The sequence below is a fragment of the Molothrus aeneus genome, chromosome 23 (genome assembly GCF_037042795.1).
Source record: "Molothrus aeneus isolate 106 chromosome 23, BPBGC_Maene_1.0, whole genome shotgun sequence".
NCBI lineage: Eukaryota > Metazoa > Chordata > Aves > Passeriformes > Icteridae > Molothrus > Molothrus aeneus.
Window position 1 is genome coordinate 3,076,346 of NC_089668.1, and position 17,330 is coordinate 3,093,675.

Consider the following 17,330-nt stretch of genomic DNA (forward strand, 5'->3'; position numbering starts at 1 on the left):
CTGATAGTTAATAGAGAATGGAACTTTTGCTTTACAGGTCACCCACTAAACCCTGCAGGTCTCCCAGAGCTGATTTCTGTGCCATGAGCTTGTCTGGGCTCTGCACAGCCAGGAGCAGCCCTGGCTGCCAGGGGGCTGCTCCAGGCTCAGCTCTTGGGAATGCAGCAGCAATCAGGGTGGCCAAGCCAACCACAACAGAGGGCTCTTGCTTTTATTATATTTCTTTATTATTTCTGTATTTCTTGCACTATCCATTCCCTTTCAGCCATCCATGCTGCTCTCCATCTCCCGTTTTTCCTTTTCCAACAAGAAAATCCAAAGGAGAAAAAAAAAAAAAAAAACAGACACCAAAAACCATCACCTGCTCTACTCCCAAACCCAACTAAAATATTTATTTAGGCCCAAAAACCCACCCCATCCATCCCTGAGGAAGGGATGCCCCAGTCAATGAGCAGAGTGAAAGCCAGGGAGGGTAAATAACTGTGACATGGCTGCTCTGGAAGACACCCCCGTGGGTGCCTGGGGGTCTTTTTGTCCTTTAACCCTCATAATGGGTCTGGGACAACTGATTAGAGGCCCAGGACAGATGAGGTGCAGAGCTCACATGGTGAGCGCTCACCAAACCTGTTCCATGCTGCTTTTTATGTGTCCACTCCAACATAATTTTTCACATGTTGGAAATACAGATGATTTTAGCCTGGGTCCATCTGGTTTCCCAAATAACCTGTCTATTTGATAAATAACATAAATTAAATTAGACAAGACAAACAAATAGTTTTTTTTCTCTCCCCTTTTCAGTCTCTTGGCAAAAAAGGGAAAGAAAACATAATTCAGTGAGTGCCTTGAGCCCCGAGGAGCCGTGCAGCGGCGGGAGCTGGGATTATGAACGTGTCTGCAATGTCAACCTTTACCACACACCTAGGGCTGCTCCTCCCTCTGCTTTTAAGTCCTTTTTAAAAAAATTCTCCATTATCATTTGGGTTCCCAAAAGCTCATTCTGTCTGCAAACTCAGCAGGTAATGTTGTGCATTAGCAGCACTGCTCTTATCAAGGTTCCTGCGGTGCAGTCAAGGATCAGGAACTCAGAGCTCATGGGTTTTGTTCCTCCTGTCCCCTCTGTGGGAAAGGGAAACTGAGGCACAGAGAGGTGTTGTTATTATTAGAGCTACCCAACTCAGATGAAAATCTCAGGCTGCAGCCACTTCTGCACCAAAGTCACACCCAAACATCACCAATCACAGCACTCAGCTGTAACTCTGAGTTATCCCAAGGCAACTTAGGGCAAAAAAAAAAGAGAGGGAAATGGAAGAAGTGGAATCAGCTCTTCCTTCAGCCCAGGAGAGCCCTGCAGACACCATTCACAGAATCACTGAGGTTGGAAAAGGCCTCCAGGATCATCAAGTCCAACCTTTGAGCAGCTTCTGCTGAGGCTGAGCTGCAGCAGTGCCTGGATGCAGGACCCTCATCCCCACCCTGAGCCATTCCCTCCTTCCCAGCCCACCCCTGGCACTTCCAGCAGCAATGGGGAGGATTTTTGTCCCTGTTAGCACAGCAGCCTCACATCCATGCCAGGAGGGGAGAGCTGAATCAATACCTGAAAATGAGAAGGCAAAGCTGAGTTAATGTGCCAGACAGGAGCAGAGGGGCAGCCCTGGAAAAGCTGGAGCCAGGAGATGGATGGGATATTCCTTGATATTCCAGCTCCCACAGAACCTGTCCTTGGCCTCCTCCAATTCCCTCCCATGGAATAGGCTCCCAGGCAAGGAATTTTTAGGGTTCAACGCAGAGCTTCCAGCAGCAACTGACAAACCCTGAACTACTGCAAAGTTGTGGGGGAAATGCAGCCAGAAACCTTCCCCTTCCATGTATTTCAATTTACAAGCTTTTCAGGCTCAATGGTATTTTTCTACCCTTGGCTCTGGAACAAGGGAAACGTATTTTAAAGGGAAAATTCTACAGGGAAAGCAAAATAAAAGCCATAATTATGGCTAGTAGCATGTGCTGAGGAGAAGCCAGGAAACCACCAGGACCCAGCCAATCCTCTAAAGGTGCTCCTCAAACTACCACTTTCTCATGCAAAAATGTGGCAATTATAGGTCTCTATAAATTTAATCCCTTGCAATGCCAGAGCATGGAAAACTGCAAGAATTTCCCCTGGAGTCAAGACACAGTTTAAGCTTTAATGATTTTGCTTTGCCCCGTGCCAGAGCAAGCACATTCTCTTGCTGCACTCTAGTGGCAGAGCAGGAGCAAAATCCTGGGAAAATGCCCAAATTTGGAGCTTGAATGTTTTTACCCAACAAAGCTGGGCTGAATTAGTTCACCTTTCATATCAGTGAAACACTGATAAAGAATGAAGTGAGTGTTCAGAAATCTTTTAGTTACATGGTCCTTCAAGAAAAGTCTGATAACGAAGAAGGAAAGGTCATTCCTCTTCCCTAAACCTCCAATCCCAAATCCAGGTACACCAATCATTAGAATTGCTGCACTGAACTGAAATAGACACTTCTTAAGACCAGGATAAAGAAAGTTTTGTCTAGGAACTAAAAAATCCAAAACTATTGAAGCAGGAAAAAAACATATTCTTCAGGCCAAGAATTTTGTGCAAACCCAAGTGGAAGACTTGAGGAGTTGAAAATCCACCCTCCAATAAACACAAGGGGTTGTTTTTGTTGTATTCCAATATTATTGCAGCTGTTCCTAGTGAAGGGCTGAGTTGTGGCTACAAAAAAAAAAGGCAGCAATGAAAAAACAGACATAGAAATAAAAAACATTTGGGGGGAAAACCCCAAGACATGAGCAAAATCCTATAAATTAATTATAACTGCCTCCAAAATTAAAACCATGTTTTATTGTAAAGTTGCACTTCAATTAGTACCATAATTCTTTATAACATACTGTACAATAAAATATTTTACACGCAGCACATCAGGCATGTGCTCAAGATGTTACAAAATTTACAGCTCAGACATTTCTGCAATGGGGTCAGCACCTCAGGTATGTGACATCCAGTCCCAGAGAGGTTTAGTTTTAGAGCAGGACCCTGTGGTACCATTATCTGCTCTCCAACACCTTCAGCTTGTGATCAGAAACATCAGGAATGCTGGACACTGGCTCATGTTTCTGTCACGCTGTTAGGAATAGTTGTGAATGACAGCTCCTTATAAATTCCCTCATTCTAGAGCAGCCCTTTCCTTACTGGCTGCTCAGCAATGGATGGTTTCTCTTGGATGAGTGCATGAAAACAACAGAATGCATGGTTAAAGATAGCCTGGAGTTGGGCAAACCAAAGCAACCCCAGCATCTTCCCCCACCAATGCAAATAAACCCCCCCAGACCTTTTCCTCTCCCACACGTCTCTCACGTTCTTCCCTCTCCACACACACATCCATCTGTAAGTTTAAGGACATCAGCAGTAATAAAAACTTGGAAAGAAACCCTTCTCATATTGCCTCAGAAGAGACTGGGACCTTTCCCACAAAGTAAACATTTCAAAGATAAATTAGAGCTTCTAAAAAGGAGAAGCTTAATAAATGCTCAACATTAAAAATAAGACACTGGAGGGAGCCACAGCTAAAACTTTGTGCTGCAATTGTAAACAAGTGTCCTGCCATGGCCAACACTGCTTCATTCTCTCCCAGAGCTGCAGAAATTCCTCCTTTATTGTGCTTTCACTTACCTGAGGTATTTCCTTGTCACACCAATGGCATTTCCAGGTGGAACTGATACCTCTGCAGTACCTGTGAGGACAGCCCACAGTAGTGGAAGTTTTCTTAATGCTTGGGAAAGATCAAGACAGCATTTTATTCCAAACCAGGAATGGATTTTGTGCTCCCATTTGCCACAGAGGACTGAGAAAAAACAAAGCACAAAACCACTGCCTGGAAATTACTGGAACTTGTGAATGAGGTGGTGGCACCCATTTGTTTCCTTGGCTGGTGATTTCTGGCAGATTGGCAAAATAAACTGCAGCTGGCAAAGGGGAGACAATCTCTGGCTCCAAGCAGGAATATTCAGCTCTCCAAATACTGGAAAATGCTTCTGCTTTGACTGGATTCCTCTGAGCTCTCTACCCTGGGCCGCTTTGCTGCTGATGTTATCACTGCAGAAGGGCCTCTCTTTTTCACCTAAGGGCAGTCAATACATTAAAATTTACAACATGTCCAAAAAAAAGTTTAAATTCTGAGTTATTAGAGAAATATTCCCTGTGTGCTCTCATACCAAATATTTAAGACAGCAGTGCTCTCAACTGCTTGGCAGATTTCAGTGCCTGTATATTCAAATAATCTGCACAACTGCCAGCACCTGCTACCCAAATCTTTACCTGAGGTTTTGATTTCTCCTTTGCCTCTTCACTCTTCTCTGGTGAAAGTGTATGGAAGACAAAATTCCTTGAATTTCGAGGGGCATTTGGATTAAGATCTGACATTGCTGCCAGCTTCTGAAGGACAGCTTTAGGTCTGTTCAAGAGTGACCCATTTTTTATCTGAAAGGCAAAGAAAAGCTGCATTAAACCACTCTCAGGAAACAAGGCAGGTTGCTCAGTAAGTTACTCTGCAGAGAAAATCTACTCTCTGCTCACACATTACAACAACACAAATCAGGAGTGCCCAGAATTCAGGGGCAGCTGACTTGGCTGTGTTGGGAAATGCCATTTTTGAGGACTGGTACCCACCTGGATGTCACTGGCAGGTCTGAAGGCTTCAAATGGGTTCCTGGGTAACAGAGCCGAGCCTTGTGCCACCACTGCTGGGCTGGCTGGCAGAGACATGGGGGAAAGATCAGTTTTTGAACTCTTTTCCCCACCTCTTTTCTTGTCACTTCAATAAAAATCAAACTCACCTTTCTTCTGCAGGGACTTGGCAGTCACCTTTTTTGCCAGCTTCATGAATTCGCTGTCTCCACCAATTTCTTCCTCTTCCTCCTGCTCTTTGTTTTTTTCCTTCTGTAGCAGAGAGAAGACAATTGAAAATTTTCATATTACAAATGGACATTTCATTCAGTATTTTAAGTAATTTTCTTTATGTAAATTAATTCTATTTACTTTCTACTGTAAGAAGTTATTGTAATTTCTTAGATACTTCATCATCCTGGTTCTATTAATGAACAGCATCACATTCAGCTGAGAAATCTGACCTAATACTGAAGTTTAACTTGAGGAATGAACAATTTCACACCCAGCAATGATACAGAGACTGAGCAAGCCCTTCCAGCTGCTCACCCTACCTGCTCACGGAGCCACTGCTCTCGCTCAAATCGCTCCTTCCTCCACTTCACTTCTGTCTCATCAAACTCTTCATTCTCCTCCTCGTTATCTGAATCTCTCTGAAACAAGTCCATCTGTGAAGCAAAATCTAGGCAACAAAACAAGACAGTCAGCTATCAGTTTTGAAAAGGGAGGCTAGTAAAAAACAACAACCAAAAAAACCCCAAAGCAAATCAAACAAACAAGGCAAAAAAAACCCCAGCCAAACAAAAAAACCCAGAATCATCCCTCCCCAACTTATTACTGAAATATTTTATTGAGGACCATAAAGTGCTACTTCACACACACACACAACAAGCTCTGTTTTCAATCTTTCTCCCCCTCCCTGAACTCTGGATCATGGGTCACTGTGGTGGTGTTCACAGGGGTCCCAGGAAGAGGGAAGAGATGAGGATCTGACTCCATGTTTCAGAAGGCTGATTTATTATCTTATGATATATATTATATTAAAACTATACTAAAAGAATAGAAGAAAGGAATAGGAAAAAGAATGGAATGATAACAAAAGCTTGTGAATCTCAGAGTCCAAGACAGCTGGGCTGTGATTGGCCATTAATTAGAAACAACCACATGAGACCAATCCCAGATGCCCCTGTTGCATTCCACAGCAGCAGATAACCATTGGTTACATTTTGTTCCTGAGGCCTCTCAGCTTCTCAGGAGGAACAATCCTAAGGAAAAGACTTTTCATAAAATGTGTCTGTGACAGGTCACCTATGTTTTTCCATCTGAACCTCCTGGTCCTGCCTGGGCCGTCGCTGTGCAGGTCCCCATCCAGCAGGTACCGCTCCTGGTACAGGCGGAGCTGCCGTTTGTCATCGTCCAGCATGGCCTTCCTGCCAGCACAGGGGACAGGGACAGGTTAGGCCAGCTTGGCCAGGGCCTTACACACCCAAAAACCTGCTGAGAATGGCACTGACATGTGGAATTTCTGTATTTGGTTTCCTAATTCTGCGTCGTTTGGGAGCTCCTCGTCGATAATCTCTTCTTCATATTCGTTCAGGTCTTCACCGTCATACTCATCCTCACTTCCCACATCACTCCCTGACAGCTCTGCCTCCTCTTCCATGAAATCTTGCAGTTTTCTAGGAAAAATGTCAAAAGAGTTCAGTTTGGGAGCAAAACAGCCATCACCCAAATCTTCTGAAAGTAAGATTTATCTTTTGACCTAAAATGAACACATTTCCTAAGGATGTATCCTAATTTCTCATGTAATTTTTGGAAAGACCAAGCCTTGAGTTCTTGCACATTTACACACATAGCCTGGCATCATGTACCACCCCAAACCATTGTCATCCACCAGATTGCAAAGATGATGGCAATAACTGTCAACTATGGGTTTTTCTTGCTAGAACAAATAAGATCTTAAGACATGAGGAATGACAACAATATTCTTGCATCCCTTTTTATGGTCAAAAAAAAATGCTGCACTGCTTTTATTGTGGCTTTTTGATTTCCATACATAATGGAAATCATCTATAAGCCACAAGTGACACAGTTCAATTCATGTAATATGATAGCTCCAAAGTAAAAAACCAGACCATATAAACATCTGCTAGAGAGGGAATAATTCCAAACTAAACTTCTAGTGCTATTAATATTCTATTTTCTCTGGTAATTAAGATTTTAAAAAATAATTACAGTTTTTTCTTTAAGCCTGGTCTATGTCTCAGCAGTTCTTCTTCTTCATCACTCACTTCTGCTTCTTCAGCAGCACTATCTTCACCTTTTTCATCCTGTCAAAGAGAAAGTTTCCAGAAATAAGAAATTTCTCAGAGTGGATTGCTTTGTAATGACAGATTTGTGTGTTCTTCAATTAACAAGACACTAAAACATGATGCATATTTCAGAGGATTTGCCTTTTTCACTGTATCATTATATTAAAGAGATCTTTTAAGTGATCCAAAGTTTGCTCTGAAAAATGTTTCAGTAGCTTGTTAGGGAAGTTGTGGTACTTTGCATTGATGGATATATTAAAAACCTAGAAAGATAAATGGAATTTTATCCATTTTATCCAGCAGCTGCCTGGCTCCATCAGTTCACACCTCTTCACTTGCACAGGCCTCATCATCTGTTAAAAGCTGAAAACCACCAAGTTCTTCTTGTTCCTCCTCTTCTTCCTCTTCCCTAGGGAAAACATAAATGGGAGAAAGGCATTTTCACTTTACCTCCAGTAAACCAAGGCAAAATTTCAACACCCACCTCAGCTGCTATCAAGCAATTCCCTGGGAGTGCTCAGAGCTCCAATCTGCCAACAGCATTTAGCAATAACTGCCTCAAATCCCCATTTGAATTGATATTTTAAGAAGTTGAAGCAGCATTTAGCAATAACTGCCTTAAATCCCCATTGAAGTTGATGTTTTTTCTGTCTTCACTTGCAGAAACCACGGGACAAGCACTAATTTTTCCAATTTTTTTCCTCCTCTCAAATTCCTCTTGGATCCCCTTAGCATTCCCACTTATTAAGCCCCACTATCCTTTTGTCAGGCAGCCCTACACTCTCCAATTTTGTCAATAAAAAACTCCAAGTATCCAACTTTGTTATGGCACTTTGGCAACAGCCCAGAACAGACTCCAAAAAGTCCCACTTTTAATCACTTTTCTCAGTTTAATGAAAGTTCTTCACTGTTTCTTTCACTATCAGTGTAAGACAAAGGATTTCCCTTCACAGTAGCTGTGGGAAACAGTTGATGCTGCCAATTAGAGAGCAATTGCTGAGCAATTTGCAATATTCCTCCCTTTCACCTCCAAAACAAAGCACTCTTTCACTGACAGCAAATTGATGTTAAAAAAAGAAAACACTTCTAAGAGTGAAACAGGAGAGTTACCAGAATTAACTTCTGTAAATTTTAGGAGAGCAATGCTAACCTGTCTGTGGGAAAGGAGCCTGAGCAGAGCTCCAGAGCCTCTGCCATTGGATCTTCTATGTCACTGTCTTTTTCTGCCTTGGAAGACACTGAAGAAGCCCATGTTGGAGAACCTGCTACAGAAAGAAATAAGATGCAACTTATTTAACTTATTTCTGCTCTTAAAGTGTCAGAGAACACCCCAGAAATAAAACTGCATATGCTCCCAACAAAGACAAAACTCCACATGTGGCATCAGCACCCAGACTTGAAGTCACCTCAGCTAAAAATTTCTAAATCAAGTAACCAGCAAAAGAATTCAGGACATTCTCTGAGAAAAGAATTCAGGACATACTCTGAGACACGAATTTCCCTGAACAAAGATTAAGCAGCTCCTCCATGTTCTGCTTTTTGGTGCTGCTGGTGTTTGGCACGTGCTCAGCTTGGCTGCTGAACTGTCCAGAACACAGGTCCAGTAACTCATCCATGTTGGCATCCATGGCATTCTCATCCATGCTGGCCAGTGGCAGCTGATGCTTTGAGGATTGGTATTTGTTCCTGTGTTGTCCAACATTCAAGAACCTGAAAGAAAGGCTGTAGTTAGAAAAATCTTGCTGGTCTGCACATCTTATTTCTGTCAAACATCATCCTTTACACCCATCACTCACCCATCTGCATCAAGCAGCTGGCTTTGAGTGTCATCTTCCAGGGAAAACTGAAATCTTGACTCCCCAGCCCCTGGAAATAAACTCTTGGGCTCAGGAGAGGCATTATAGAGGTCCTGGGAATCTTCTATGGGAAGAGAAGGCTCAGAGGTCTTTCCTGAGCTCTAGTCAGGGGAATACAAAAATATAGAAGTTGTTTAGCAAGCTTAAATTTAAATGCATTGGAAGGAACAGACTTCCTAGAGAAGTTGTGGCTGCCCCATCCCTGAGTGTTCCTGGCCAGGTTGGATGGGGCTTGGAGCACCCTGGGACAGTGGAAGGTGTCCCTGCACATGGCACAGGGTGGGATGAGATGAACTTTGAGGTTTCTTCCAACCCAAACCATGCAGGAGTCAAATTATGTCCACACGGCTCCATTACACCACAGGAGCTCACTGCTATCAGATGTTGTGTAGCCCATGCAAGCATTCTTAAAACCAAATTTATGATGCATGTATTTTAGATATAAAAGGCAGATTATAGCATCATTTCTTTAATGCTTTAGTATATAAGTTTTAGAATGCCATTTTTATCCATTCCAATGTGGACACAAACCCAAGGGGCAGTTTGCTCTTCTGAAATCTCACTGATACCAAAGCATTTGTCTGGGTTGATTCTTTTGATAGCTCTGCCCATCAGGATAAAATACATTTATTTACTTCCCACTGTGTTATAGTATAAGACATGACCAGGAGAATCTCACCTTGGAAGCAGAGCTGATAAAACTTGTTTTGAAGAATCCTGGGGAGGGTGACCTGAACCCCCCTGCTGCAGGGAAGAAGCTCCCTCCCCTCGAGGCCTGCTTGTTACAGGGCTGGTAGGATGGGATCATGGAGCCAATGAACTCAAAGCTGCTGTTGTGGCTGTTCTCCTTTGGCAGTGCTGGTAGAGAAAATGAATCATCATCCTCTGGAAATAAAAAAAAAAATATAGTGTTTAACTTTTTCTGTGTGTGTAATCCAGCAAAACCTCAATATAATATTTTGCAACACTGACACCTTGCTAAAAATTCATTTTGTGATCATGTTGGATTTCCTTCTTCTCACAGGGTGCATATTACACTTTTTTACTTTTCTGACATTTTATATTTCTTCCAGTATTATTTTGAACAGTATTTTTCCCTCTAGTTTTTTCAAGCCCACCCATTTTTTCATCAATCTAAACTTTTAAAACCATACTGTATAACTATATACAAGTGATGAAATAACAGAAATACTGAATACCAGTCTTAAATAGAAACTTTTACATATGCTAAATTAAAAAAAAAACCCAACAATTATCTAGGGCAATAATTCTACTTTACCTAACTTGTTAGGTCCTTTGTCTACAGTTTCTTCCATTTCCAGTTTTTCATCAGGAAGAGAATATCTGCAATTCATAAAAGATATTTGCTAATAAATTTAGGATTTAAATTTATTTAATTGCAAATTGAAAAAAAAAAAAACCAACAAAAAAAACAACAAGGGAACAGAAAAATACTTACAAAAGGCACTTTAAATAAAAAAATCTACACGTGCTGATCAAATTTAAAATTTCTCAGTCACCACTTTTAAGGCTTGGATTATTTACCCCATTTTTGAGGAGCTGTCCTTAAAAAGCATCAATGTAGACTCTGTTGAAGGATGTTTTAGAACAGAATCACCATGTTCAGATTTCTCCAGCTTCTCTCCATCAATGGATTCTTTGTCAGTTTCTTTATCACCATCTTCGGTGTGTTTCTCTTCTGTATCTTCATTATCTTCCTCTGCTTCATCAAGGAGAAATTCTGAATTCTAAAAAACATCCCCAAAACACATCACAGTTAATGATTATGGTCATGGCAAATCCTACCCCAGGTGAGGCACGTGAGCTGTTTGGCCCTGCCAGCAACGAGCCAAGGATTTATAAAAAGGGAAAAGGGCATCAAAACCTTTTAAACACTTCTATTTGATTTTATAGTGTTTAGATAAATAAAGAAAATACTCATGAGTTCAAGGTTAGACAATCCAAATCCTGAATATGCCAAGTATAGAATTTTTTAGCTTCTAGGAGGAATTCTTAGCAATTCCCCCAGTCAGTAGTGTACCAAAGTCCCATTCCACAGGGGAGAGGAAGCAGAACAGAGATGCTGATGAGGTTATGGAAAAATGCTGCATACAGACCTCATGATCACCTTCTTCTTCTTCATCTTCTTCCTCCTCAGACTCATCTGTCATCTCTTCTTCCTCCTCCTCCTCCTCCTCCTCCTCCTCCAGCATCTCCTCATTGTCCAGCTTAAACAGCGCGTGCCGCTTCTGCCGCTCCTCGGTCCTGCGGAGCTTCATGGCCTCCTGCAGCTTGGCCTTCAGGGCCTGCAGCTTTTCACCTGCACAGGAAAAGATTCAGGGAAGGGCTTGGGTTGGAAGAGACCTTGAAGTTCACCCCTTTCCACCACTGCCATGGGCAGGAACACTCTCCACTAGACCAGGTTGCTCCAAGCCCTGTCCAGCCTGTGCTCGGACACTTACAGGGACGGGGCAGCCACAGCTTCTCCTGGAACCAGGAAAAATCCAAGGAATTAATCACAAAGATATGACTGAGGCTGTCCTACACAGGCCACTGCTGTTTCAGTGGTCTACCAAGAATTTGTTAATTTAAAGAGGGCTATCCATTAGGGGGAACATACCCAGTAATCTTACAGAAGAAGATCCCTCCACCTGTATTCTGTAGGGCAGCATTGAGAAACATTTTCCTCTCATGCTGTGTTTTCCAATTCAATCCTTGTCTCTTCTTCTCCCCCACCAACCTGGCTTTTTGTGGACTGCTTCCTCCAGGCTCTCTGCAGCCAAAACTGCTGGCACCACATCTGCTCTCAGCTCCTCCTTCCCATCAGATGTTGTTTCCTTACGGATAATGTTCATATTTATGGCCCGTTCGCCTTTGGATTTCGATGTCTGGAGAGTGTGCTTCAAGAAACGTGCTTTCAGGGCTTCTAGTTCTTGAAATACATATTAATTAAATCAATGTGATGGCATGGAAAAGCATTGACTGTTAAAAGAGTAGGTCTTGAGCATTTCTTGCCCCCAAAGTTTAGTTTAAAGCTAAGTTTAAAAAAGGATAGTTTAAAAGGTAAATCTTGAATACTAAAATATTGGCAAAACTATTCTATTCAACTAATTATAACCATCACAGAATATTTATGCTGTAGCTTGTATTTCATTGATATTAGCTAATATTAAATTATCTTACCATTGACTACCATTTGTCCACAAGACCTCAATTCACTTCCAGCCCAGCCTCCCATCCACCAAGCAATTCTAAATTTCTGTTAGCATATCTCAAAGAATCCACACTAGTAAGTGAATGTGCCTGACAGTTCTATCACCTAAATATTTCTGAGTTTTCCAGCCAAGCTCAGATCAACACTGCTTAGGACTACAACACAAGTGCTACCTTTATTTGAATCAGCTTCATCGAGGTTTATGAAGGATTCCTTGTCAGAGCAGATTCTTGGCTGGATGGACAGGTCTATTCCCAGTTCACGAAGTTTATCCAGCTTGGATTTCCTCACTTTTTCAGGCTGTGCCACCAGCCCAGGCCCCCCTTGTGGAGTTTTTGTTTCCCCTTGTACACCTGGTGCTCTTTCCTCTCTTTCCATGAGGGCATCTCCAGATGCTGGAGGAATTTCACTCTCCTTTTGCTCATCACAGTCAGTGCTCAGGCAGTTGGAGAGCTGCTGTTCCTTTGTGTTATCATCAGTTACAGACTCTGTAACTGCATGAGAATCCTCCCTGTCCTGCCTGGGCTGCTCAGCACAGTCCTCTGGCAAGTTCCTCCCTTCAGCAGCAAGAGGCTCAGTCACAGAAGCATCAACATCTCTGCCCAGGCTCATTTCTGGTTCAGCAGCTGCTGATTGATCACCTTCCATTGGCCCATCTTTGCCATCCTTGCTCAAGCTCCCAACAGCTGCAGATTCTTCATTTAGGGTCAGCTGGTATTTAGAGGACCTAAAAGAGGCAGAAAGAAACACACCACCCATAGTTAGTGTGAAATGGAGAGAAGGCTGAGGACGAACTGAAAGGATTAAACCATTTCCTAATTATTGTCATTAATGTGTAGGAAGAGATGAAGGACAGAAATTTGGAAAACTTCATGAGACCTAAAGGAAGTGTAAAAGTTTTGTACTGGTTACAGTATCAGAGTATGAAATTCCTGAGGGATTTTGTGACTACTGTAGCTTCAGTATTTTACTAAACATTACTCAGAGAAGACACAGCCCAAGTAAAATATTGGAGTTCAGCCTAAATCCCATTAAAATAACTCTCCATCATAAGTTCCTTCATATGAGTTACTCCTGGCCCTGATCATTTCAACAGTATGACTCTGTCAGGAGAGCAGCATTGCCTGATGTTAGCAATGGCATTCTCCTAATTTCCTATTTTTATGGATTTAAAGTTTGGTTATCCTCCAAAGAAAAGCTAGAGATGCCTAAAGTTTATGAAAAAATTGGATGAGGAAGGTTTAAGTCCTTACTTCAACAGGGCCATGGCATTTCCTTGACATGCTGGTCGAGGTCTGCTCTTGAAGAAGTCATGAATACTTTTGGCCTCAGGCACATGATATGGGAGAGACACAGATGATTCTGCCAGAGAAAAACAGTGAGAGAAGATTTAAAACATCATCTGAGCCCTTTATTTAATAACAAGTATCTTTATTTTCATTAGTTACAAAAATACCTTTAACAGGTCCTTCAATAAAAATGGTCTTGCACCCTTCAACCCTCAGTAAGCCACATTAGGTCAAAGGAGGCTCTAACCTTCTGAGTAAATTCTTTCAAATTCTCCTCTGAATTTCTGAACAGTTTATACCCCTTTACATATAAAGAATTTAAGTTTTACCTCTAAGAAGTCGTTGGGTCTCACTGTGTAGTTGTTTAATGGCTTCTTTACTCAACCGTGCTGCTTTCCGCTCCTTAGGGGGAGAAAAGGGAAAAGAAAGGTTTCTGAAGTCAGGGAACAAAACATGGGGCTCTTTCTCTACTTTTTAAATAGTTTATTTTTCCCTTTCAAACAGCAAGGAGTCAGAATAAAGCATCCCATTAAAAAAAAAAAAAAAAACAAAAACAAAACCACACTGTGCACACAAAACCATTTTAGTCATGACAAACAATCCAGAGCTTTGAAAAGATGAAGACCTCACCTTCCTTTTTGGCTCCTTTAATACAGGCTCCTCATTCTCCTCATCAAATACATGTTTGTAGCCCTCGCTGTCAGGAAAACGTTCTTTGTTCTATGGGGTATAAGAAGAAATTCAATGATTTCTATCAATACACTGGCACTATCAAGGGCAAACACATAATAAATGACTGTACAGAGCTACCACTGGTCACCAAAGCTAGCAAGTGCTTCATAAACCAGCACAGACCCCACACAAGGGCAGATTCCAAAGCTCCTACTCCAGAATTCTTTTTAAGTTGCCAGGACAACATCACTCCATCTTTAAAAACAAATCCAGAAGGCTCTCCTCTCTTCTGCCACAGCAGCACAGCTCCACCACGGTCACAGAGAGTTTTAGAATCTGTTCAGGTAGAAATTCCTGCTGAATCCAGTAACCATGGAATGATTTGGGTTGCAAAAGACCCTGAAGTTCATCCCATTTCAGCCCCTTCCACTGTCCCAGGGTGCTCCAAGCCCTGTCCAGCCTGGCCTTGGGCACTTCCAGGGATCCAGGGGCAGCCACAGGTGCTCTGGGCACCCTGAGCCAGGGCCTGCCCACCCTCACAGGGAAAAATTCCTTCCCAATATCCCATCTAAACCTATTTTCTATCAGTATGGAAGACAGTTCATTTACAATAATTTTTGTATCACAGCCAACTGTTACCTTGTAGTGTTTTATTTTGTTTTTCACAGCTGCTCGTATGGATTCTAGGGACTCTTCATCCTCAAGGGCTTGATCATCTTCCTCTTCCAAGCCATTATCAAAGAGGTCCTTGTCATCCAGAAGACATCCACTGTCGTTGAAGGGAAACCTCTCACCACCATCCACCTGCTTCCAGAATAAATTATTTGTGTGATTCCTTTCAGAAGGTCCCTTTGGTTCTTTGACATTAATTTAAAATGGCATTAAATAATCAAGTTTTTACTTCCTTAAACTGCAAATTTAATGCAATTTAATTAAAATTGACCTGCAGATTTTGCAGGTAAGACTTGTATGTTGTGGATCCCAAACCTGCTCAGGAATGTGGACACAACACTGAAGCTTTGCAACAGAATAACCACAAATAACAATACATCTAACTTAGTTGAGAAATTATCTGAGGTTTTGTGCCAAAACACCCACCTCTGCCACAGGCTTCTTTTCTTTCCTCAGCTGTTTAATTGACTCCATTATTTTCTCCTTGTCCTTTCTCCTTCTGGATTTTGTGACAGCTTCTTTTAGTGGCTCCTCTTCAATATCATGTTTATGTTTATGCTTTCTGTACTTTTTCCCAGATTTTAGGGGTCTCTCCTCTCCCAGCTCACCCTCAGGCAAGGCAGAGCTCCTGCCTGTTTCAAGGTTTTCAATCTGCAGTGGGTCCCCAGTGTCACTGTCATCACTGTCCAGCAGAGCTGGGAGGATCCGATGGGATTTTTTCTTCTTTTCAGCAGCAATGTTCTCCTTTTCCTCCCCATTTTCCTTGTCTCCACCCAAAGCATCCTCCTGCCCAGCTGAGCCTCCATCCTCTTCCTCTTCACTCTCACTGTCCTCAAGCACTTTCTGGTTTTTTGCTTTTTTACGCACAAAAATTTCTTCTTCCGAATCTGGCAAAATACATGAAAATAAAAAAGTGCAACAAATTAATTAACAAACAACCAAATTTACAGCCATTAAATCTGACATATATCACCATCCACAGCAAATGAGCTTCTCAGGGAAGCATGAAAAATCTTTCATGCTTCAAACTCGACTTTCAAAAATCCACTTCTCCCCAGAGAGCAGCATTTAATTAACCCAAATTGATGTTAAAGGTTTTTAACCTTTAAAAAAAGGGCAAAGCTGAAAATCCTTCATTGGTAGTGCCCTGCCTTAAAATAGTAATAAAAATCAGACTACATAGATTAAACAAAAGAGGGGGAAAAGTGAATAAGCAATTACTAATAAGTAAAAAGTGAATAAGTAATTAAACACATCCCATTCAGTCTTTCTTTCTGTAGCTCATAAAACACTCTTCAGAGGTTTAAAGATGCCTGCCCACATTCTGAGCAACAAGAAGACTTTGGATTCCTACAGGTCAAGCAGTGACAACTTCCTAAAAGGTATTTATGAAACAAAAAATGTAATGTTGGAGAAAAACAATTCATGGGAATGTTACAGACCTCTGTCCTCGAAGGATGCTGTGCTCTTGCCAAGGGGCCCTGGGGATGCTGTCTCACAGCTGCCCTGGCCACTGTCAGAGTCACTGTCCAGAGGTTTCTGCAAGTCTGGGTTCAAGTCCTCCAGTGGAAGCTACAAAGCAAAATTCGATTTTTCTTAATGGGATAAATATTTCTTAATGGGGTAACATATTGCTTATGTAGTCCTGACTGCTGGCATTCAAATTCATTCCAAAACCTTGGCTAAGCCCTCACAGACAATGAAATCCACATGCTCTCTCCTTATATTTCAATTATGGCATTTACATATTTAGTAATATTTACTATTGTTATTTATATTTACCATATTTATCAATATAAATCGCTATTCACATAATGGGTAGTACACGTGCGAGTTTGTACAGCATTGACATTGGCTGATCGTATTCAGACCGGACGTTTTTTACTCGTTATTTTATTATTTTATTAATTTTATTAATTTTTTTCAGAGCCGGCACGGCGGGCCCAGCAGCCCTCCCGGCATGCACCGCGCCCATAGAGACCGGCTGAGCGCGGCCTTCCCAGCGTGTCCCGCGGCCGGCAGGGCGGGCACGGGGCATGCTGGGAGCTGTAGTCTGACAGGAAGGGCGAGCCCAGTGAAGGCGCGGGACTGCCCGTGATCAAGGACGGCGGGCAGCGGTGGCCGGTGGCTACTGGCTCCGCCACCGGCACTGCTACCTGAACGGGCGCCGTACCGGAACGGTTACTGGAACCGCCATCTCCCTCGCTGTCCCTCCCGGGCCTTCCACCTCGCCATAGCCCAAGGAGCCGCAAGGCCTCGGGCAGCCGCGAGCTGCCTCCGCCGTCAGCAGCCGGGCGGCCATGCTGAACGGAGGGGAGCGGCAGGACTCACCTCAACAGAACCCTCCGTTGTTACCGGTAGCGCCGCCATGACCCGCCCGCGCTCCCGCCGCCCGGGGACCGCTTCGAGCCTTCGCGCGCTGCCCTGGCCCCGCCCCGGCCCGGGATCACCCAATGGCTGCCCAGAACTGCGCCATAAGCCCCGCCCCTGACCGCCTTGCTGGGCGGGGTCCCCTGAAGCCACGCCCCCTCAGCGTGGACCAATCGCGGCTCCCGCCCGCGCGCGCTATTGCGCCGCCTGGCGGTGGGGGCGCTCCGCGCGCCTGGGCTGAGGCGGGACCGTGAGGGGACACGAGGGGACACG

At 43.1% G+C, this 17,330-nt stretch overlaps 1 protein-coding gene across 1 annotated transcript; it reads right to left on the reverse strand.

Moving 5' to 3' along the window:
• Nucleotides 1–2,831: 2,831 nt before the first annotated feature.
• Nucleotides 2,832–17,057, reverse strand: CLSPN (claspin). Its single transcript, XM_066564837.1, has 25 exons — nt 17,019–17,057; nt 16,130–16,259; nt 15,114–15,574; nt 14,655–14,819; nt 13,974–14,063; nt 13,673–13,745; nt 13,308–13,416; nt 12,228–12,781; nt 11,581–11,772; nt 10,958–11,160; nt 10,386–10,588; nt 10,120–10,184; nt 9,520–9,725; nt 8,781–8,941; nt 8,468–8,694; nt 8,135–8,249; nt 7,312–7,393; nt 6,908–7,002; nt 6,187–6,351; nt 5,981–6,102; nt 5,227–5,354; nt 4,843–4,945; nt 4,676–4,758; nt 4,325–4,486; nt 2,832–4,127 (listed from the first exon to the last, which is right to left on the reverse strand). Exons 1-25 carry the CDS (start codon nt 17,055–17,057, stop codon nt 4,014–4,016), a joined length of 4,047 nt encoding a protein of 1,348 aa, XP_066420934.1. The 3' UTR covers nt 2,832–4,013.
• Between the last annotated feature and the right edge of the window lie 273 nt (nt 17,058–17,330).

What these genes read in the sequence shown, in the direction of transcription:
- CLSPN (XM_066564837.1), bottom strand. Translation starts at nt 17,057, where the DNA reads ATGGCGGCGCTACCGGTAACAACGGAGGGTTCTGTTGAG. An exon ending in TGAAGCTGATTCAAATAAAG is followed by an intron (nt 11,773 to 12,227) that starts GTAGCACTTGTG and finishes ATGTATTTCAAG; the next exon opens with AACTAGAAGCCCTGAAAGCA. An exon ending in AGCAGTGGCTCCGTGAGCAG is followed by an intron (nt 4,946 to 5,226) that starts GTAGGGTGAGCA and finishes TCTCTGCTACAG; the next exon opens with AAGGAAAAAAACAAAGAGCA.